Genomic DNA, 22,984 nt, shown 5'->3' with positions numbered 1-22,984 from the left:
ACACGTTTCTCCTAGATTTGGGATTTCTGAGGAATTGATAAATGGGCATCCTATAACTTTATGCGATACTGAAAAACAAAATGTCAGATGGGACTGGACCAAGAACAGAGCCATCTGGCCCATTAGGGACCTTTCTAGCCTTTGAGTGAGACTGTTCTGTGGGCTCAATGCAGGCACCCAACTGGTATCATCCAGCCCTCATTTCTATATCTTGTCCATTAGGCTGTTACAGGAAACTTTGATAAAAAAATCATTTCCTGAAATCAAGTTTCACCATGTCTGCTGTGTCCATTGGCACTACCAACCTTGCAAGTCCACCCAGAAAATGAAATGACATTTGTTTTTCACAGCTTCTCAGTAAATAGCAGTGGTTCCTCAGTAACCTCTAAATTTCTTTCTAAATATTTACAATTTCTTTAATAATCCCTTCTAGAATTTTGACAAGAATCAGAATTCATGTTTCTTTCTCATGTGAAAAGTAGAAAATGTACTCATCTCTAGTCTTCTGGTTCTGGAATTCTTCATGAGTTTTCAAAGACTGAGGTTATATCTGCAAGCTATTTCAACACCAGGGGGTTAATTCAGTTCATTCAACAAATTCTGATTGAGTAATGCCACATCCAAGACACTACTCTAAATGTGTCATCTTTCACCTGGGCTTAGAAAGTTGAATTCATTTTTCTCCTATTTTTCTCACCTATCCAGATTCAATTTCCTCTTCTAGGTATTTGTTTAACATTTCTAGATTGAGGATCATTTTCCTTGACAAAGAAAACAAAAAGCTGAGAGTTGAAAATTCTGTCTTTCCCCATCATGTAACATTACACCATCTGCCTCAGCACTGGGCCTATCCTTTCCTTGTTCCCAATCCAAAAGAAACAGCTTTAAAGGCACTATTTTGCTGTCTTTAGAGTATTTTTTGCTGTTGTTTTTCAGATTCAGCCTCTTTGCTGAATCATATCCCCAGGTTCTAGTCAGACTTTTATCCTGCATTACATATCACTTTTTCAACCTTATGTGTCCTTCTAAAATCTGGTCCATGAAACTGCTCCCTGTGCAGCCACACTGATTTCTATTGATGCTTTACCCAACAAACACAGGTTGAACTGAATCAATCAATTTCATTTTCTGTTTTCAATGGATAATTTGCAATTTTACAGCCTACAGTTAATTTTTTAGAGTCTTCCTTTCCTCGATAGTCCAAGTCACTTCGGAGATCTTCAAACAGGGAATCATGTGCAGAATTTAGGGCATCTGCCTTCCCAAAGCATTGGGTACTGGTGGACTGTGCCCAGCCCAGACTTGCCTTGCTCTCAACCCCAACAATGCAATGAGACTTCACTTCACAATTTCCATCAACTCATTGCCGCCCATCAGATAGCTTCCTTGTAGGTCCTGACGAGGTCTAGACTGCGTTGTCCCTCCCTGCAGATGCAGTAGAGTGAAGTGGCAGAGGGCATGGGCTTTGAGACCAATCACACCTGGCTCTGCGGCTTACAAACGTGTGACCTTGCGCAAGTAACCTGGAATCTCTCTCCCTTGGTCTCCTCCTCTGAAAAATGGGGATGATGATGATAGTATCTTCCTCATAAATTGGTTATGGGGATTAAACGAGATGATGCGTGTAAAATGCTCAGCACAGTGCTTGGCACACAGGGAGCATTCCATAAACTGTGCCATTGTTATTACTACGTTGTCCTTTCTTCCAGTGTCTGGTCCTATACTTCCACATGGATTATTTTCTGTTCATCTCTAAAACTCAGCTAGAGTGTAATCCCTGACTTGATTAGACATGGCTAAACTTTATCTTGTAGCTTCACGTGAGGTTAGTAAAAACTCTTAAATACTTCTCTTTTTTTTGGTCTCATGTAAACAAAAAGGTCCTGTGGCTGGAAGGCTCACCAGCACTTGCTTGGAAAGGCTTGACACTGCTCCGTGCCTACACGGGTGGTTTGCTCAACCACATCTCCATCTGGTCCCACGGCTGCTGTTGAACAGGAGGCCCTACCAGGGCAAGGCTGTGACTCCTATATCTGGGAACCAGGATGCAGGTAGGATGGTGCAGCCGGAAGGCAAGCAGCCTCCAGCTGTGACGAGAATAGCCGTTACCTAACCCTTACTGCCACGTCTGCTTGTGTCCACTATCAACTGGTTCTTCATTTGCTCCTGTGCCCTTGTATCACGCCTTTTCCAAGACATAATGCAAGGATTCCACTTGCTCAGGGGAAAGAAATAATCAAAACTCAACACAAAACAACTTTGTACTTTCTATTCTGTCTATTTTCAAGTTTCGTTTTTCATATTAAAGTCTTTAATCTTTGTGAAATTTATTTGTTTGTATGGTGTAAGGTAAGGATTGATTTCATTTTTTCCTGTATGGAAAACCAACTGCCCCAGAACCACTGATTTTCTGTGACCTGCAATGCTACTGCAGGCTTATGTCAGGTTTTCACATACGTGGGATTATGTTTGGGTCTTTTGGTGGCTTTCAGTTAACATTTAAAATTGGCTTCACAGAGGTTGTGCACATTGTTGTCAGATGTACTCCTAGGTACCTTATGTTTTTATGCTGACGTAAGTAATAACTTCTTTGTTATTTCATTTTCTAGAAATGGATGCTGAGATACAAAAATGCAATTGATTTTTCTATTTTGATCTTATATCCAATCACTGTGATACAGGCTCTTATTATTTTAAAAAATTTATCTGTACATTATTTTGAGCTTTCCATGTGGATAATTCTATCATCTGGAGACAGCAAAAATTTGTTTCTTCCTTTCCAAACATTACGCTATTTTCCCCTGTCTTGCTGCCCTGGCTGGGGTCTCCTGGACAATGTTGAACAGAAGAGATGATGGTAGGCTTCCTTCTTTTATTACTGAGTTTAGAAGAAATGCTTCTAATATCATACCATTCAAAAATGATGTTTCCTGCAGGTTTTGGAAGATATCATTCAAATCAAGAAAGTCCTATCCTGTTCTATTCTTTTTTTGCTGAAAGTTTTATCCAAAATAAGTGTTGAATTTTGTCAAATGATATTTTCCTCTATTGAAAAGACCATGTGGTTTTCCCCTTTAATTTGGTAATGTGGTGATTGTTAAGTCACTCTTAGATTGCCAAATTTTAAAATTAGTTGGATTAAATGTTCATTATATTCTTTCTTACATCTTTTTGAATCTTTGCTGTATCAGTGGTTACATCTGTCCCTTTCATTCCTAATTTATTTATTTCTTCTCTTCTATCTTTTTTTAAAAAACCAATTTAAGAGGATTGCTTTTGGTCTTGTATCAGTCTTTCAAAAGAAACAACACTTTGCTAGCTTGATTCTATTTTATCTTTATTCTCTATTTACTTCTACTCATATATTTATTATCTTCTTTCTTCAGGTTTATTTTTTCTTTTTCTAAATTAAGTTGGACACTTAGTTCATTACTTTTCAGCCTTTCTCCTTTTCTAATAAAAGTATTTAAGACAATATCTCTAAGCACCAATTTCACTGCATCCTATGAGTTTTGATCCACTGTTTTCATTTTCATATTTCATATATTTTAACTTTCCATGTATTTTTTAAAAGATCTATTTGATTTTTCTTTGATCCATGAGAAGTGCATATTTTTACTTTCCAAATGCATGGTTTTAAAAAATATCTTTGGGTTATTGATTTCTAAGTTAATTACACTGTAGTATAGAACGTGGTCTGTATAATACAGATTCTCTGAGATTTACTTTATGAAGTAATATAGTCAATTTTTGTAAGTCATCATGAGAACTTGAAAAGAATACACATTCCCTAATGTGAGGGTACAGGATTTTATATACGTCCATTAAATTAAAGCTATTAATTGCATTGTTCAAATTTATACTAATGTTTTGTCTGCCTGACTACCATTAATTGAGGGACACACTAAAATCTGCCATGAGAGTACAAGCTTCTCCCTAGAGTTTTATCTTTCTGTTTTATATATTTTTGAGCCTGTTATAGTCAATATGTACACATTTAAAACTGGCAAATATTCTTGGTGAGTTTGATCATTTTAAAATTTTGGAGTGACCTGTTTATTCCTAATCATAGTTTTGGCATTAAAGCCTGTTTTATATGCTTTTAATATAACTACCCCAACTTTATTTACTTAGGGTATATTTTGTCATCCTTTTACTTCAAACCTTTCTATTTATTTATGTTTTATTCGTATCTGCTAAACAGCATATAGTTGGGTGTTGTTTTGTTTATTAACTGCCATTACTATTACTGAGATATTTGGACTCATTTCTACTGTCTTTCCTCGTATCTTTTTCTATGCTTTTAAGTTTCTATTTAGAATTGAGTAGGGATTTTGGTTTGGTTGATTATTTTTTCTTATTTCTTCTTCCTCTGTTTCGCCCAACTGATTTGGAAGTTACATACTTTGTTTCTGTTCTTTTAGTGATTACACTTAAAATTTAAATAGGTATTTTAAATACCCTATCAAAGTCTAAACTTAATCAACACCTTAGCCTCCTTTTAAACAATATAATGATCCTGGAACACTTTACTTCTAATTTTTCAACTCCAAACTTACATCTATTTTAGTCCAGTATTTTAGTTCTATCTTCAAAAAAAAAAAACTACAATATTTCATATTGACAATGTTTATTTGATTTTACATATCTACTATTTTTTTCATTTACCATTTCTTCTTGCATATTTCAGAGCATCCTTTTGGGTTTATTATTTTTTTCCTTATTCTCCAGAATTTTGTTTGTAGTTAACTTTTTTTTTTAAAGATTTTATTTTTCCTTTTTCTCCCCAAAGCCCCGCGCTGCATAGTTGCATATTTTAGTTATGAGTCCTTCTAGTTATGGCATATGGGATGCCGCCTCAGCATGGCTTGATGAGCAGTGCCATGTCTGTGCCCAGGATCTGAACTGGTAAAACCCTGGGCCACAGAAGTGGAACGTGCGAACTTAACCACTCGGCCACAGGGCCGGCCCCAGTTAACGTTTTTTTAACTGAATATTTATTGTGCATTTGTTCTTGAAATACAATTTTTTTGGGTGCACTGTTCTAGCTTGAAAATTATTTTCTTTCAGCTGTTTGAAACTATTATTCCATTGTCTTCTAACATCCATTTTTGCTGTGGAGAAGAGGACTATTACTATAAATTTTGTGCTTTTTTAAGGTAAATTATCTTTTCTTTTTATCCACTTTAAGATCATCTTTCTGCCTTTGGTGTCCTACATTTTCACCTCATTGTGCTTAGGTAAGTGTGGATTTATTTTAAATTTATCCTGATTTCTGTATCTTGGGCTCTCCCTGTATCTGTAGATTCATGTCTTTCACCTATTTTGGGAAAAAATAAAGCTAACATTTATATAGCATGCATTTGGTTCGAGGCCCTGTTCTAAATACTTTGCTACAGTATCTCAGGCTCTATTTCTTCAAATAATACCCAACCTTAATTTTCTCTGTTCTCTCCTTCTGAAACTCCAATTGAACACATACCAGACTTTCTCATTCTATGTCTACAAACTACTCTTTCATATTTTCCATCTCCTTCTATCTCTGTGGTGCGTTTTTCAAATAGACTGTCCAATTCTCTAATTCTCTCTTCTGCTGTGTCTAAGCTGCCGATTAGTGCATTCACTGAGTTTTTAGTTTCATTGAACATATTTTTCATTTCTCAACTCTCCATTTACTTTATTTTTAAAAAATATATTCCTGGTCATTTTTCCCTCAATTTTTTATTTGAAAAAAACTTAAACCTAAAGGATTAAACATTATATTTGTTACATTTATTTCTATTCTTTTCATCTAGAACATCTTCCTAAGTTTCTCCCCTCACCCCTTTTTTTATGACATTGACGTTTGTCAGTTATTTTGTAGATTGTCTCTCAATTCGGATTTGTCTGGTTGTATCCTTATGGTTAAATTCAAGTTAAGCATTTCTGGCTGAGGTGCTGCATAAGTGCAGATGTATCTTTCTTAGTAAATCAGAGCAGGAAGCTCATGATGTTAAGTTTGATTATTTTTATGGTTGGTTAAGGTTAAGGTTAAGGTGGTGTTGCCTGTTCGCTTTTATAGTGTTTTTCTGCTTGCTCATTTTTGTCTGTAGTCTAGCCTTTCTTTAACTACTTTACACCTAGACATAGGATATTCTATATCTAGTAATTAATAGAGATGAAGTTCTTGGCCATTTAAATTTGTTTTTGTTGACTCTCATTCTTAGTGGCTTGCTTCCTTGTGTTTCAGGTGATTTAAAAAATTATTATTATAAGCTCATAGTTTATGGAACTTAATCTGTCTGAATCCTGAAAGTCTAAACTGAGGCATAGTTTCTTTCATAGAGGATCTATAATTGTTTTTTGAGGCACTAGAGACCTAGTTTAATGTGGCAATCTTAGGGTTGCTCCCTTGCTTTTCGTTGGTCCCAAGTCTTAGACTCTAAAATCACTGATATCCATCCCCAAGGCAACCCTGGATTTCTGGTTTTGTGTCTGCTTCCCTCCTGGTACATGCAAGTTTTAGCATACCTTTCTTCTCCTTCTTCTCTTCCTCCTCTTTCTTGGCCCTGAGAGATCTATCTCACTTACTTAAGGGCCTAGTAATGTTTTTAAAAATATGCCTGTTGTAGTAAATGAGCTTTTATAGTATCCAGTCCACCATTCAGCTCTTCCACAATTCTTAGGAACCTCATTTTGTATCCTTGGCTGAGGCAGCCATTTGGTTATTTAGTTTCAAGTATTTTTCCAGGTAAAGTCATTATGGCAGTGTTTTTCAAAACTGAGGGTTGCAAAATTAATTTTATGGGTCATAACAAGCACTAAAAATAGACAGAATAGAAAGCACTGGTCTTTCATATGTAGCAAAGTTTAGTATTATTTCTTGAAACATTTTATTCAGTTATACACTTACATGTACTAACTTGTGATATAAAATGTATTTCTTGCCACTATGGGGGTAATATTCTTGTGTAAAGTAATGCTCCAGGGCACATAACTTTGAGGCCTCAGTGACCCTGGAATCTATTCAAGGGAGAAGACTCAAGACTTCCTCAGGAAGAGAATCTTAGCCTTGCCTACACTGGGCCCATCTCTGTTACAAGGCCACTGATTTTCCACCAGGTGGCCACTGAGGCTGGAAAAAGAGGTGAGTATGTAATAAATGGAGTACGGATATTTGTTGAGTGAGAAAGTCAGCCTTGGGCCTCGAGCATCCCTGCGTGTCTCTGCTGAGTATGCCAAACCGCAAAGCCTGACCGTGCTCTGACCCAGAGCCATTCCTGCAACTAGCCAGGTAGACAATTCTGAGGAGTGGGTCAGGATCCCACAGCATGGCTACAGTGCAACTACTTGTTTCCTGGGGAGGGGGACTGGCTCATTTACTGGTTGCCATAAAAGCTGCTGAGTTCCTTGGCTGTGGCACAATCCATTGTGTGCAGAGTGGCCATCTGGGCCTCTCAGGTCACACCATGGCACTTGGGTACAGGGCAACTGGTACTATGCTGCAATTACTGCTGTTTGCTGTGCTGTGAGTAATAGACTCCTTGCTCTGATGCACTGAATTTCACTGTCTACTTTCAGCACATAGAGTTGTGGCAAACCCATCCAAACTCCTTGCTCAGCCATCAGCTTTGGAGACTTGTTACTCCTGGCCATTCTCTATGAGACCAGAGCTCTTTCCTGTCAATATTCCATTATATTATGTGAGGAAATAATATTATTTGTGCTTCTAATTTTATGGCCACCCTGTATTCAGACAATCAGATTCCTCCAGGATCACAGAAGGACGTCAACCCTTCCTTTGCTCTGCTGACCTTTGAGGGCACAGCGTCCGGCCACTCCTAATGGCTGACCAGAGGGTATGGCCTTGGACTCACTATCTTTCAGTAGTGGATGTAGGGAACAAATAATTATGGAAGGTCACCTAAAGCTGTCTATTCCTTGAAAACTAACCCCAAATTATCAGAGTGTCAGAGAGGCATGTTTCACAACCACGGTGTTTTGCTCTCATTGTGGAACCACTTTTACTGAATTGTAGTTTTTTTTGCGGGGGGGGGGGGGGACAGTATGAGTCTACATTGAGATCCTTATATACAGACATGAAATTAATGAATTATACATATTTATAGAAACCAACTTAAATCTCCTCTAGGGAGTGTAGCTATAAATGAATGTGAATGAATGAACAAATAAATAGGTACGATCAGAGAAATCATTGACCATGGAGCTTTGTTTCATGATAGGGATATAAAAGAAAAGAGAAAGAATTAATCATATTGAACACCTATTATATACCAGGCACTTTCTTTTAGGTGCTTTACTAACATTATTTCATTTAGTCTTTTCTTCATTCCATCCCCATCAGGTTGGTATTATTGGTCCAATTTTAGAGATGAGAAAGTTTGGCAGAGAGGTTAGTAACTGTTGTATAAGGATGGCATCGGGATTCAAACTCAGGAGTGTGTGACTCTAACTGAATTACAGAACCGTGGCACACTGACCCAGTCTCTTTGCTTGCTTAGTCATCAACTTTGGAGTCCTGTTACTGCTGGCTATTTGCTGTGAATGGCATCGGGATTCAAACTCATGAATGTATAACTCTAACATCTATGTCCTTTTCAGGACACCTCACTGTTACATTATCCAGGAAACTATTATTCCTTCTGTTTATCAGCAGCAGTCAAGATGAAGACCACAGAGTATCAGCCAAACTACTTCCCTCTTCCTGGCTAGGTTTCTTTGCGATTTCTCTTGTCATAAGGTGTGCTCCTGCTGCCACCTGCTGGCAGCCTTGCACATCCTGAGATTTCTTTGTAAACCCTTCATCTGTGTGAAGAAGTCATCGGGCTCCAAAAAAGAAAGCAAGAAGCTCAATGCAGGTAACCAGCTGACAAACCTTCCCCAAATTTGGTAAAGCTATAAGGGAGGAACAATTCCCATACACTTCCCCTGAGGACAAATCCTTTCTCCCTCAAAGCTGTTCTCAGTTTTCGTCAGATTTCACCTGTCTCCAGGTAGAAAGAAAGAGCAGAATCTATTATTCACATCATCTAAATTTTAATGGTGGTCTCTTACTAAATTGGGGTATTCCATAGCCCCGGCACCTAACACTGACCGCCACACTGACAACCAACAAACCAGTAGCTAACTGTGCCTTGATCAAGAAAAGTCTAAACTGCTGGCAGAACTCCGTATGACCTCCTCACAGAGGGTGGGGCCCAGGGCAATCGGGCTGCCAGATATCCTGGTCCTTTACTCTGGGCAGCCAGGACCACCAGGGGAATCTATTCCCTTTGTCAAGGACATCCATCCATACCATGCACACACACAGTCATACATACACTGTACCGAACATAGTGACATAATGTCATCTGGGGTGGATTGTTGGATTTCGGTTTTTCTTTGTTTCCCTTTCCTTGACAAAATGGGGAAAAACCCTTCCCGGGGGTGGGGAAGCTTATTTCTGACTGTTGGGAAAAAAGAAAGCAGGAATTGTTGTCACGACAATTAGGAGCTCATCAAAGCCTCATTTTGCTCATCAGCCATCATTGCCCTCCGTCCCGCACCCCCGCATGTTCCTCTAATTCAATGCCCGCCTAATGAATAACTCCTAGGAACAAAAGACCCTTTCAGGCTGGCGCACATAATTATTAGAGGAGACTTACATAACTGTCGCAGACTACTCATGTTTTCAGGCCTGTCTCTAAATTTGGTTATTCACAACCTTTATAGCTCAATATTATTGCCTAACTGTGATCATTTTCTAATTATCCTAATAATACCTATTAAATAATTCCCATTAAATCACTTGAACCAGAACAGCACAGGCCAGCTCAAATACAACTTAACCTAATAAGCATTGGTCATTCATTAAGCACCAGGGCAATCTCTTAAAGGGGCTGAATAGAATATTAAACCGCAAAGGAATACTATTATTGCACAATGTTATTACAAGTTAGAGTGTATTAATTTTGATGCCTGGTTTGCAAATCTTCCATTTGGTTTCCTTTGGGGCCACTCTCTCTGACTTGACTCTTACAGGCTCCAGCTCTTGTCGATCTGCATCTGTCACCCACACAAGGACAATCAAGAAGAAAAAGGCCCATAAACTTAACAGGGGAATTAAATTAGCAAGGATATAAAGGGAATGGATGGAATCTATCTTCTGGCTGGGTTAACACGCATTTGAAGACACCACAGGCTGGCTGGGTTTCTTCAGCTGATAACTCGAATAGCCTTTCTTTACATTTAGGGGTGAGACAGAGTTTCAGAAGCTTTAAAAATTTGGTTTCTAGAATTTAAATTTCAAGCAGTAAAGATTACAGAGTCAATTCTTTAAAAGTGTATGTATGTGGATGTTGAGTAATATTTTGTGAAATAGTATCAGGTAGCATTGGTCGAATGCTTACAGTGTGGTAGACACTCTGAGAGTCACCTTGCCTACCCAAATTCTTAATTCTCCAAATGACCTGGTAATGTGGAGATTATTAGCTCCGTTTTTCAGATAAGGAATCTGGGGCCAGAGAGGTTAAGTGATTTTTCCCAGGACCACACAGTTTAAAGGCAGTGGAAGAGAATTTGAGCACACGATCCTTGATGCCTGTAATTCTACTTGCCCCGCCATGCCATACTGCCTCCCCAGCAAAATGAAACATGCCCTCACTTTGCCGGTTCATCCTTTGCATTTCTAAGGCTCTCCCTGAAATCCGCAGATTCCTAAAGACAAGTGCCAGCACCTTCTTGATTGGAAGTAGGACCAAACATCAAACAAGGACGGTTGATTTTAATCAAAGGTTCCAACAGCAGCTGTAAACACAGGCAGCATCCGTCACTCCAAACAGCAGGACACAGTCAAGAGTTCTGTAATGAAATCTACTTCTGATGAGTGGACTTGGGTTATCTTTGCAAGGAAATGCAAACTGTAATTTAGTAAGACAAGGAACAAATACTTCTTAATCTGCTCTCCACGTCAGGCACTGTGCTAGGGCTTCTGCATAAATTGTTTTAGCCGATCCTCACCACGAATCCAAGAGACAGGTGTGATTACCCCTCCTCCTTTACAAAGAAGGAAACTGAGGCACGGGGGTAAAGTCAGACCCCAATGTTTCCATGCTATCCAGAGACGAATTAACCATACAGCCAATGAAGCTGACACCGCAGGGCCCCCGGGCCCTTGCCAGGCTCTGGAAGCAGCCCTCACAATGTTGCATGCGTGACTTTGTGATTCTGATCCCCTTCCACCCTCATGCTGGTTCCTATCACAGCACCTGTCCTCCTGTCTTGCAGTTTATCTCTTTGCATATCTGTGCCCCTCAATGGACTATAAACTTCTCAAAGGCTGAAACTGTCTCATCCTCCTTATTATAGACCCACGGTCTTCATGCCCAACTCCTGGAGGTCTTCACCTGATGAATTCTGTTGGGAATCTAGGAATCTGAAGCCATCAGTGGAATAGTCACCATTTATTGCTTTACCTTGTGCCAGGCCATGTGCTAATTTATGCATCACACATAATTTCTTCTTTAGTCCTTATACGAGTTCTAAAATCACTATTATTCCCATTTTCAAGAGAAAACAAAGTTCGTAAAGGTTTAGGGAGGGATTGGCCCACGGTCATAAGACAAGTAAAGGGAGAAACCAGGACTTTGACTCACCACCACCATTGCTTGAACGCCCAAATATTCCTCCGGAATTTATCTTAACCCCTCAACTGCAAAGAACATTCACACTAGCGGAGGAGAACTGGGCAGACCAGAAATCCAGTTACAACGCCCCCAGGCTGACCAATGCCCCTAGAAATTTCAAATGGGAATGCCAGTCTGATTTTGAAAGTGTGAAGCAGTTGTGGATTTAGCACTCTGTGTCAATGTTGACAGATCCCCAGAGGGTGGCAAACTCTCGCTGTTCGGCCCAGATGGCTGGACCAGCGTATTCTCAGACCACAGACACAGCCCCGCTGAGGCTGTTGCACAGATCTGTTGCACAGATCTGCTGGGATGCCTACCTGCTTCTCCTCTCAGCGCCTTCTCCAGCCTCACGCCCTGGATCTCGGAAGCCCTCTGCCGCTCCTCCACCTCCTCCAGCTGCCTCTGGATGGCCTGCAACACCAGGATCACATGTCACGTGGGGACTCCTCATGTGCAGTCACACGAGTGGGCTGAGTCTGCCACTTACTTTCCAAGAGGAAGAGGCCCTGTCCCTCAGGGTGTCCCTCCTTGATTGACTGGAGAAGGACCTCTGAATTCCCAAACAACTAGATCGTGGCGTTTCCCTTATTTAGTATGAAAACACACAGCAAGGAGTCTGTGTGTAAGCTCAATTTCCCCCAAGTAGACATTAAAACAGCCCCCTTTGACCACCCAGTCACACAGGTGCTCTGGGGCAGAGGGTGTGGGCTGTGTGGGTGGTCCTCAGGGCTCCTGGACTCCCCGGAGCCTCAGCCTCTGACTACGGTCATGGCATAGCCACCCAAGCAGCAGCCATGACTCAGGGTAGGACAGGGGCTCAGGGACAAACACGGAGCACGCTCACATTCCATTTCCCCAGGAAGAACCAGCAGAGACCTCCCCAGAAGCTGTTCTGGAGCAGGAGACCTGGACCAACTCCTGGGTCGGGTATCCCTCTCTGTGTTTGTCCTGCTCCTGTCCTCAGCTATAAATCGTACCTATTCATTCACCGCACCGCAGGGCTAATGCCAAGGGCCCTTTTACTGTGGATGTAGACGGGTGGCTTTGTTACTAGCAGGTTATTAAGAAAAGACACAAGATGTTTAACCCGTTTAGGGACAACCTAACACCCTCCTCAGATTCACCATCTATTAAGGCACCTATTAAGGTTTGGCGTCATGACAGGGTTTGCATTTACACGTTTATTTTCCCTACTAGCTATTTCTTTCTTATGAATATTAGGAAGGAAAATTAGGGGAAAGCCTTTCCTATGTACGTTTTGTTCATCCCTGTCGATTTGATCTACTGCCCAAAGGCATCTCTCTTGGCAGAACACACTGTGCCCCCAGCAGACCAGGTCTACTGAAGGAGCTGGCAGCCGCCTGGGCAGGTAAGTGTGTGCTCTTCCCCCTGCACCTTCCTCCGGCTCTGGCTCACTCCCTTTCCTCCTCAACTCTACATCTTTCTAAGCCTCCCTGGACTTGGGGTACAATCGCTGAGGTACCTCCAGCCTATGAAGAGACTTGAGGAGGGGTGGGGCCCGAGGAGCCGCCTGGTTCTTCTTGTCCCAGCTAAGAGTGTTTCAGCCCCAGTGTTCAACATAAAATCTGAAATAGATGGGAAATCTACAGAAAACTACTATAATTTCATGCCCTCTTCCTCTCTGCCTCTCTCTTAGAGATAATTATATCTTTACAAATCTATCTCCTGATGGCATGGTGTGGAATTGCTAATGGAAGAGAAACATTTAAATGACTTTATTACTGACTGTTGTGCCATTATGGCTGTGTGGTTGTTATGGACTGAATTACGTCCCCTCGCCCCACATTTGTATGTTGAAGCCCTAACCCCCAATATGACTGCAATTAGAGATAGGGCCTTTAAGGAGGTAATTAAGGGTAAATAAGGCCATAAGGGTAGGGCCTTACTCCTATAGGACTGGGGTCCTTATAAAAGAGGAAGAGACACCACAGATCTCTCTCTCTCTCTCTGCCTACACACAGAGAAAAAGCCGTGTGAAGACACAGCAAGAAGGCAGCTGTCTACGAAGCCAGGGTGAGAGCCCTCACCAGAAACCAACCCTGAAGGCACCTTGATCTTAGACTTCCAGCCTCTAGAACTGTGAGAAAATAAATTCCTGTTGTTTAAGCCACGTATTCTGTGGAATGTTGTTATGGCAGCCTGAGCAAACTAATACAGCGGTCATTCTTTGTAGACTAAGGATGAAAATCTTAAAGACTAAAGAGGGCTGCCATGGGTGTTAGCAGATTAGGACTCAAACAGCCATCATAACTCTTCTCTTATCACCACCTACTGTCTGGAGTGAAAATACAAGGAGGGGAAATGGCTGGGTTTGCCAATCCATATCATCAAGACTTATCTTGTTCTCAGAAGGAAAAGTTGAAATGTTTCAAGGAAACCTGTTTCAGAAGTTGAGAGCGGAGAGAGGGAGTTTGTGGGAATTTTCCTTGTTCACCAGGTGAAGGGGGTAGCTCCTGTGTCAGTCACTGGGAAGGGTAAGGAGTTTGGGTTAAATGACTTCCTTCTTGCCAGAAACAACTTAAAGGACTACATGCCCAGATAAAAAGAATAACTGCAGGAAGGGATGTAAGAACACATTGGATTAATGTGAATGGTCATTCTAAGTCCTCTTGTCCTACAACCCAACTGTTCTTCAAGGTTAGGTTTGGGGTCCTCAGGGAGCAGGAGAATGCCTTGACCTTCTGCTTCATTCTGCCCCTCTGTGACAGAGGTGGGCAGATCAACTTGGGCAGAAATATGTGGAGTTAACAGTCAAGCTAGGAAATCTCTATCAAAATGCTGGATGCTTATGTTTCAACTGACCTTGGACTAGAGACAGCCCCTAATTGTTGTCAGTTCAGCAAAGACACTGTCAGGGAGCCAGGGGAAGATTGTGTCCTCACAGGGGACAAAACTAAGGCCACTGCCTTGTGGCAGTCAGGGCTTAGGATGATGCCCAAGGCCACGTGTGGGCTGTCATCCTAGGCTCATTTTGAAGGACACATGTCTGCAAATGGAAAGGCAGCCGGGAGCAGGCCAGCTCAACCCCTGGGCTCTCCAGGCCCCAGAGTCCCACCAGCGATGGGGTCAGGGCCTGTAGGCTGGCCACAAACCTAGTCGCTCAGACGGAGAGACTGATCTTTGCCAGCCTACCTCCCCCAGTGCCATACAGATTTCCAAAGGGCTCTCAGACGCAGATTCCTAGGACCCCACACCCACTCACTCATCTCAGGTGTGCTTTCTGACCTGAGCTTTATGAAGCCTTCTCAATTCTTCTTGCTTAGCCAATTGTTTTGTTGCTTTTTCCAGCTTCCTCCTTCTTCTAAGTGTCTTCCTCTCCTACAAAAACCAACAGAGAAGAAAAAATATGTCTGAGAAAAATGGGGGTTGAAATTTACAAAATACTGTCATAGGCTTCTGCCTTCTCAACCAAACCACTGCTCGGCTTCTAGAACAATGCTGTCCAATGGACCCTTCTGCAATGATGGAAATGTTCTATATCTGTGCTGTCTGAAATATGGAAGCCACCAGCCACTTGTGGCTAGTGGGCACTTGGAATGAGGCTAGCGTATATAAGAAATTGAATTTTAAATTTTATTTCATTTTGATGAATGTAAATGTAAATTTAAATAGCCACATGAGGCCAGTAGGGGCTGGATTGGGAAACTGGTATTTGTGGGTGGGGGTAGATATGTAGGTATGTTGGTGAGAGTGGCTTTATAGAGCATTGACTTGGTTCAGTTGAAGGAAGGAATAATACAAGAATTATACTCTGTACAGGTGCTTCCATAAAGTCCATGGATGACAAGCCCAGGACACACACACATGCACACACACGCACACACACAAGGATACTACCTGAAAACCAGTTAACAACATTACATAGTCCTCAGGTTGGGTCTACATTGCCTAATTAAACCTGGGCATAGAGGAACATATCTAAACAATTCAACTCAAAGTTTTCTTGGCTTGAGAGAGACATAAGATCGCTTCCCTTCTCTACTTCACTTTCCTGGTACAAATACATCATTAATGTCACTGGGTTCTGTGTGCCTGGGCTCGTAAAACACAGAGCATTCAAAATTGGTGCATTTAAAATAGCTATCTAGATCTGGATGGCGTCACTTCTGGGTTTTAGACACCAGGAGAAGTAGTGGTGGGGCCAGCTCCACATAGCGGAAAGTGCAGGAGACACTTCTGATTGGAGAAACAGCAGAGAACAATGGTTGAGCACGCGGCCCAGGAGCCATGCAAAGCTGGCATCAAGTCTCCACTGAGCTGTGTGAGCTTCAGCACGTCACACAACTTTCTGAACTTCAGGGTTGTCTTCAGAGCGATGAGAATGACCTAACGCCTACCTTGTAGGGACATAACAAGGATTAAATGAGATAAGGTGGGTCAAGCCCTTTGAAGAATACTTAAAAAAGATATGGGAGAAATATTCAGTAAATACATGATTTTTAATATTATTACCATGGTTATTATATTATTGTATTATAAATTAGCATGATTATAATTTTATACTAATATTATTTTTCATATATATATGTATGTATATATGTGTGTAGGAGTATATATAGTATACATATAGCTCCTATGTGTATAAAATAAATGTTCAAATTGGGCTAGCTTTATTATGAGTTTGCCTTCTCTGAGCACACAGATCAATTTTCTACATTAGGATGAAGATTAGAGCATGCTGGAGACTTCATAACGCTGGCAAAAACAAATATGGAATTAAAAATTGTTACAGCTAGCCCGGTGTCTGGGCTTTCAACAACTGTGGTTGAACTGAATGCTTGCTTATTAAAAGGACCATAAATCCACAAGTGGGGAATAGCCATAAAGGACTGATCCCAGAGGCTGCCAGAGGAATCTGGGTCCATAACAGAGGTTAGAGATTGTGCCTTGAAAGATGTGCCTTTCCAGGGCTTCTGGATCCTTGTCATTCTGTCACCCATTTGACGGAGGAGACCGTCACTCTCCTTAGGAAAGCATCCAGCTTTCAGGGTTAGACTGTCTACAAAACATTGGTGAAAACATTTATCTCAATGATGAAATTTGTTTTTTCTAGAATTCTCCTTAGGATCTAGAATCCTAAAGCTCTTCATCCTTTCCTTCATCCTTGGAAGGAAATTTTGGCTCTCAGAACTCCAACTTAGTGCATATCGTATCATCTCTATTTCCAGGGGAGGACTTCCAGATTGACTCTCCACCGCTGTGAACCGAGCTTCGCAGCCATCTGGGTGGGGAACCCGTCTGTTAGGCAAGTAGGACCTTTCTGTAAAGGCTGGGAGGAGGGGCCTGGTGGAGATCACTGTGCGTTGTTATCCAGGGATTGTCTATCTCAATCTATATGGAGAGCCAGTTCATTCATTTAACAAACCTCTCTTGAGCTTCCACTGTACGAAGCTACATAATAAATCCCAGCGTTGGTTGAGCGCTCTGTGCCAGACACTGTACTGATCACTTCACATGTATCATCTTATTTATTCCTCAATTACACTTATTTTACAGATAAGGAAATCAAAACTTAAAGAAGTTAAATAACTTGCCCGAGATGACACAATAGTAACTGGCAGAGCCAGAAGGTGAGCGCAGTAACCTGAATCCAGCATCCACATTTCATCTAGTTGATTCTGCCTTTCCTGGGCAGGGGAGGACCTCTGCTTGATAGAAACGTCAAACTTTCCCCATAAATTAAGACTAGTTAATACAATTTCAAGGGGGATGCCTCAACAGCATCATGCCATCTTAGTAGCAAAGCTGCCAAACCCCGACTGCTTTGTCAAGAATCAGCAAAACAGGGGCCAGCCTGGTGGTGTAGTGGTTAAGTTCACGCATTCCACTTCAGTGGCCTGGGGTTAGCAGGTTCAGATCCCAGGCACAGACCTAGCACTGCTCATCAAGCCATGCTGTGGTGGCATCCCATGTAAAAGTAGAGGAAGATTGGAATAGATGTTAGCTTAGAGACAATCTTCCTCAAGCCAAAAGAGGAAGATTGGCAACAGATGTTAGCTCAGAGCCAATCTTCCTCACCAGAAAAAAAAAAATCAGTAAAACAGAACCTAGAGGAGGAAAGAATTCCTTCAATGCCTTTTATTAAAAGATGTTGACACAGAAAAGAAGGATGACTTATTAACAAATGTTCCTAGAGCCTCACAATGCGCCAGGCACAGTTCTTATATCCTCAGTTTTGGTAATGAGGACACAGGAAAGAAAGGAAAGAGGCTAAGGAAGAAAAAGGTAAAGGACAGAGAAAGGGAGAAATCTGGCGGGACTGAGGACAAGCTGCTGTCCAGTCTCAGATCCAGGCAGTGTTTGGGAGGAGAGGCAGCGGGATGGGGTAGAGCAGAGGGAAGGGGTGGGGGTGTGCACGTCCTGTTTCCAGCTTCCTGCACAAAAGTTCATCTGAGCTGACATGGGCTCTGTGCCACATGGCTGGGGACATATCTGTATAGGACAGAAGAGATTAAGAAACCAGAGGGGAAAAAACTCCCTTCGTTCCTTCAGGGCGAGCCTTTGGGAAGTCGTAAACAAGTCACCCTTTTGCCAGCTTCCCTGCCTATAAGAGCAGCCACGTCGGAAGCCAGGTGAAGTGGGCAAGCTTTACCATGCTGGGAGCTTAAGTGATGACTGGCTCTGCTCTGGGCCGGCAGGAAGACAAGGAGCTACTTGCAAGGCTTGCCCTAGATATCATGGTCTTGCTATTTCGATGTGTTTGGGCCGCTCCATGCTTTCTTTCTCCATGAGGACTGGAATGGCTGTTGGAATGGCTGATGAATGTCTGTATTCATTTGAAGACAGAATTAACTCCAAGTCATTTAAAGGGAGGGAGGGAGGCAGTAAGGAAACCCCAGAAATCCACATAACACACAGAATTCATTTGTGTTGAGTACCAAACTAATCAGAGATGCCCACAGTTGGAAATTACAAATCCATACATATTCTTTCTGTCTCTCATTATCATTCTCTCTCTCTCACACACACACATACATACACACATACCATGCACTCAGGCCATGTGCCAGCCCCCTCCTGACTTGCTCCAAGCTGGGCTCTGGGGAGCTGGAACCCAGAGTGACTTGAGAAGATGCCAAAGCTCCTAATGCCAGATATGGAAAAGTTGAGTCTAAGTAAATAAATTTGGTTTTCTCCCTTTTCCTTCAGATCCTCACTGTTCCAAAAAATAAACACTGCCAGAGCAGTGAACTGCTTCTCTGTCCACCCAGGAAGCATTTTAGGTCCAGCCATTCAGCCCCTAGTCCCAGTGAAAATGCTCCAGCCCCAGTGGATAAAGAAAACAATGGGGAGATTTGACCATGGGATCTGTGTCTCCGTGTATGTGACAGACACATTTAAAGACATATAACAATGCTTGTGTTTTTTCCTCTACGGATATGGGAGTTGTTTAAAGTGTTCCTCAGAAATATTAACGTTCATTAAGCAAAGAGGAGGCTTGCCATCTCCCTAGCTGGCACACAGCTAGTCCCCTCCGCAGCAGGGAGCCTGGGAGCATCCGTGCCTAGATGCAACTGCATGGTTCATTTCGTATTTCTGATTAGAATAAACATAACATTTTCCATGCAATCTGTCTCTAGTGCTCCTTAAATGAAGCTGTGCTTCCCCCAGGGAAATATGCATCTGCTTGTTGTAATTTTTTCGATGGTTTGCTTGTTGGACCACATATTAAACCCACTTTAAGAGCTTTAGTCACCAAATGGTTTCAAGTAAATGTGTCTGGGGGTGTTTTTCCCCTCCCTCTTTTGAGTCTTTGAGAAAGACAAGCTTCTAAACGTTTTTTTAAAAAAGGTAATTCTTGGGGTGTTCCAGGTAGAAAGAGTGGTTGCTGTGAGATGCAATGAAACGCGATCCTCCTAATGGAACCAGTGCAGCTGGAGCCCACATTGGCTCTGAAATCTGGAGAGTAAACAGCCCCTGAAAGCCGAGGCCCACTTTGGTTTGCCAAGTGTTGTTACCTTTGACCACAAGGAAGGCTGGGGATCAAATTCTTCATCTGCAGAGGAGGAGGTACTGGAGGAGGGGGAAGAGGCAGCCCCTGTCACCTGCGCTCTCACCGGGGTGTGCTTGGGACCTGAATTGGGAAAAGAAGAGGTCACTGAACTCATAGTTTCTTTTCGTGCTTCATGACCCAAAGCTGCCTCTCCCTTCTCCCTTTACCCCTCCTCCCTTCCTCCCTGCCCTCCCCTCACTGCACCTGCCATGAGCATGAAGTGGCAGTACCTAAGGGCAACGGCAAATTTGGCCCTCCACGTTAATTACATTTCTGGGTCCCTGCCAAGAGCTGTGTAGCTCTCTTTTCATATATTTTTTAAAAAGGCATTATGCAGAAATCAATTAATTCCTTAAACACCATTTATACGGTGTGTTGCTGAGAATGCATTCAGAGATGCCATCTATCATGAAAATACATGTCTGAAGTTAGCTGAGGTACCGAGATGCTTTTGTAAGGTTCGTTCTGCAGACTAATTGAATGCAAAAAAGTCAGAGCCAGCTCTTAAACAAATCGCCCTTCTGCGGCTCACAGCATCTGGCACCCATTTTTACTACACGACATCTGCTCAGTGCAAAAGAGCTGGCGTCAGAATGTCTGGTCATAGAAAAAAAAAAACCCCAAATGTAATCAGAAGCAAAAGGCTCTAAGCCTAAGGTTTTATCACATAGTCTCATGCAACATAAATATTTCATTAATTATGGCTAAACAAATGCCACTTTTATTTTCCCAACTTGCAGATATTATCACATCATCGAAGTGATGATTCAAATGCCAGGAAAGGCGGTTTAAGATAGGGAGGGCTCAACAATGCAGGGCCCACGGGAGAGCTGAGGTTGAGGGCATATGCCAACCTCTGAACAAGAGGTAGGTGGTTGGAGGCAGTGAAGTGCCCGTGTTAACTAGACTCTCTTTGTGATCTGGCTGGGGACCACGTGCAATAAAGTCTTTCAGGTGCCACAGGAGGCTTTTCTTCTTCTCAGCAAGAACATCTGCCCCTACACATCAACCTGAGGCAGAGTTAATGATTAATGTCTGGATTAACCCACTCTGGACACTGCCTGTCAGAACCAGCTAGGACGCCACGATAGGAAATTTACTAATCTTTACTCTGCTGTGGCAGCTCAGACCTGCATAGAAATAATGCGTTGGGTGGGGAGGAAAGGGGAGAAGCAATCCCAAGGCGACTAACCTTCTCTCCAGCCTGCCTTGGCCTCCCCATCATTTTCAACCATTCGCCTCAGCGGGAGAGGCCAACGTTTAAAAAGTAAGTGTAATTTTAACCTCCAGGAGCACATTTACATATGCTGTTATTCAAAGCAAAACAATGCAAAACATCCATATAATAACACAGCCTCTCTGGGGAGGGAGTTAACTGTTTTCCTCTTTAATTTGCCAGATGGGAAAGCTCAGGTGAAGACAGATCAGGGAGCAGCATAATTACAGAAGCAGGCATTGTTAGTGGCGAGCTGAGATTGTTTCCGTGTTCCAGCCCCTAAATTACCACTGAGTACTTCAGTCACTGAGTATTTACTTCTCACCGTGTGAGCTTGGGGAACTGACTTTACCTCCATATGTTTCTGGGGATCGCGATTTCTAACTTGCATATTTGTTGTGTAAGGGTGAAGATAATCAATATAAAGAGCCCAACACAGTGCCTGGTTCACGGGAGGTGCTTAAATAAATGTTGTCAGCAGCCAATGCTTCATCATTATCATTGATCCAAACTAACAATACTGCAATATTGGTAAAACTGCCTAGCCAACCTTCATGTTATAGAAGAACTATAATGATGTAAGGTTGAAACTTTTTCTAACTCTCAAAAATAAATCTAATATTTCCATTGAATTTCATTTTGAAATTGAGGAGAAAATGTTTCCAAATATAATGCATTTCTTAAACTTCTAGCACAATTATATGAAGTTACAGGGTTGCCTCTGAATCTCTGCCCCTTTACCCTCTTCCACCATAGAACCATCCATTCTAGGAGCCTACTTTTCATTTGCAAAGTTTAAAAAACTTGGCAGGATGGTTCCAGTCTGGCCACAATGGATGCTCATTCTGGGATTGATCTCCCACCATAAAGAACTCGAAGTCAGGACAAAATGTACAAAGTAGCTGTTTCCAGACATTGGACAACAGGCAGGGCAGAGCTGTGATCAAGTTGAGAACTGAAGCAAGTGAGGTAAACCCTGTGATCAGAGCAGCTTTCTGCCCAGAGGCTCTTTCCAGGCAGAGTGCAGGTAGAAAGGATCTAAACAGAGCACAGCAGATTCATCAAGTTGAAAAGACAGAGTTCAGAGTTTGAGAGAACTGGGGCAGCTGGAACGTGTGAGGGAAAGTACCGGAGAGGAGGGAGCTATGCAAAAGAAGAGCTTGAGAAATAAGCATAGAAGTCCCCTGGAGTCTATCGCTTAATAATGAACTATAGATGCATAGAGAGATATTGCATGAGGTTGGGCAAATAACTGCTGGGGTTATATGCTAACTAATCAGTAAAGCTTTTACGGGACTGAGAAAAGTTCAAGTTCCACTCAAAGAGAGTAGAACAAACATTGAGAGCTTTAAAGTAGAGACCACAGAAGAGTTACACTTCAGTAATAGGGATAAATTAGCCCTAGAGAAAAGGTCATTACAGACTCACCTGAAAAGCTTAAAAACAAGCCTTGAAAGAAAGAAATTGACCTGCAAATGACTTGACTGCCTGCCAAACATTCTTTATTGCCTATTTAACATTCTTTAAATGAAGAACCAAAATCTAGACACTCTATGATGTAATAGTCACAAAATCTAGCAGCCAGTAAATAATTACTAGATATGCAAAAAAGCAAGATAATGAGTTTGATAATCAAGAGAAAAATCAACCAATAAAAGCAGACTCAGAAACGATGGCAGTAGCAGACAAGGATTTGAAAATAGCTATTATAAATAGGCTCAAGAATTTAAAAAGAAAACATGAGCAGAATGAAGACAGACATAAAAAAATATATAAAAAGAACCAAATGTAACCTACAAGAATGAAAAATACAAAATATGAAATGTAAATTTCACTTGATCAGCTTAACAGTAGATTAAATACTGCAGAGGAAGATATTCAGTGAAATTAAAAATAGCAACAGAAACTATCCAAAATGAAGCACAGAGAAAAAATACTGAAGAAATGAACAGAACCTCAGTGACCTGGGACAACATCAAGTGATCTAAAATACACATGACTGGAGTGCCAGAAGGATATAGGGGGAGACAGAAACAGAAAAAGTAGTTGGCATAATATTGCTGATAATGACTCAAATTTAATGAAAAT

At 41.7% G+C, this 22,984-nt stretch overlaps 1 protein-coding gene across 9 annotated transcripts in view; it reads right to left on the bottom strand.

Moving 5' to 3' along the window:
* The window catches only part of MICAL2 (microtubule associated monooxygenase, calponin and LIM domain containing 2), a 223,567-nt gene that overhangs the window by 14,672 nt on the left and 185,911 nt on the right, over window positions 1–22,984 (bottom strand). For all 9 annotated transcript variants that reach the window (XR_011441127.1, XR_011441129.1, XR_011441130.1 and 6 more), the window contains 3 exons: window positions 19,646–19,761; window positions 14,913–15,005; window positions 11,984–12,077 (listed from right to left, as the gene is read on the bottom strand). Coding sequence is in view for 6 of the 9 variants with exons in the window: in XM_070274779.1 (XP_070130880.1) it covers window positions 11,984–12,077; window positions 14,913–15,005; window positions 19,646–19,761 (303 nt within the window). In the remaining 3 variants the exon portion in view is untranslated. The remainder of the gene's footprint in view (window positions 1–11,983; window positions 12,078–14,912; window positions 15,006–19,645; window positions 19,762–22,984) is intronic.

This window comes from Equus caballus, chromosome 7 (genome assembly GCF_041296265.1).
Source record: "Equus caballus isolate H_3958 breed thoroughbred chromosome 7, TB-T2T, whole genome shotgun sequence".
Classification (NCBI taxonomy): Eukaryota; Metazoa; Chordata; class Mammalia; order Perissodactyla; family Equidae; genus Equus; species Equus caballus.
This window is presented reverse-complemented; position numbering and strand designations above follow the sequence as displayed.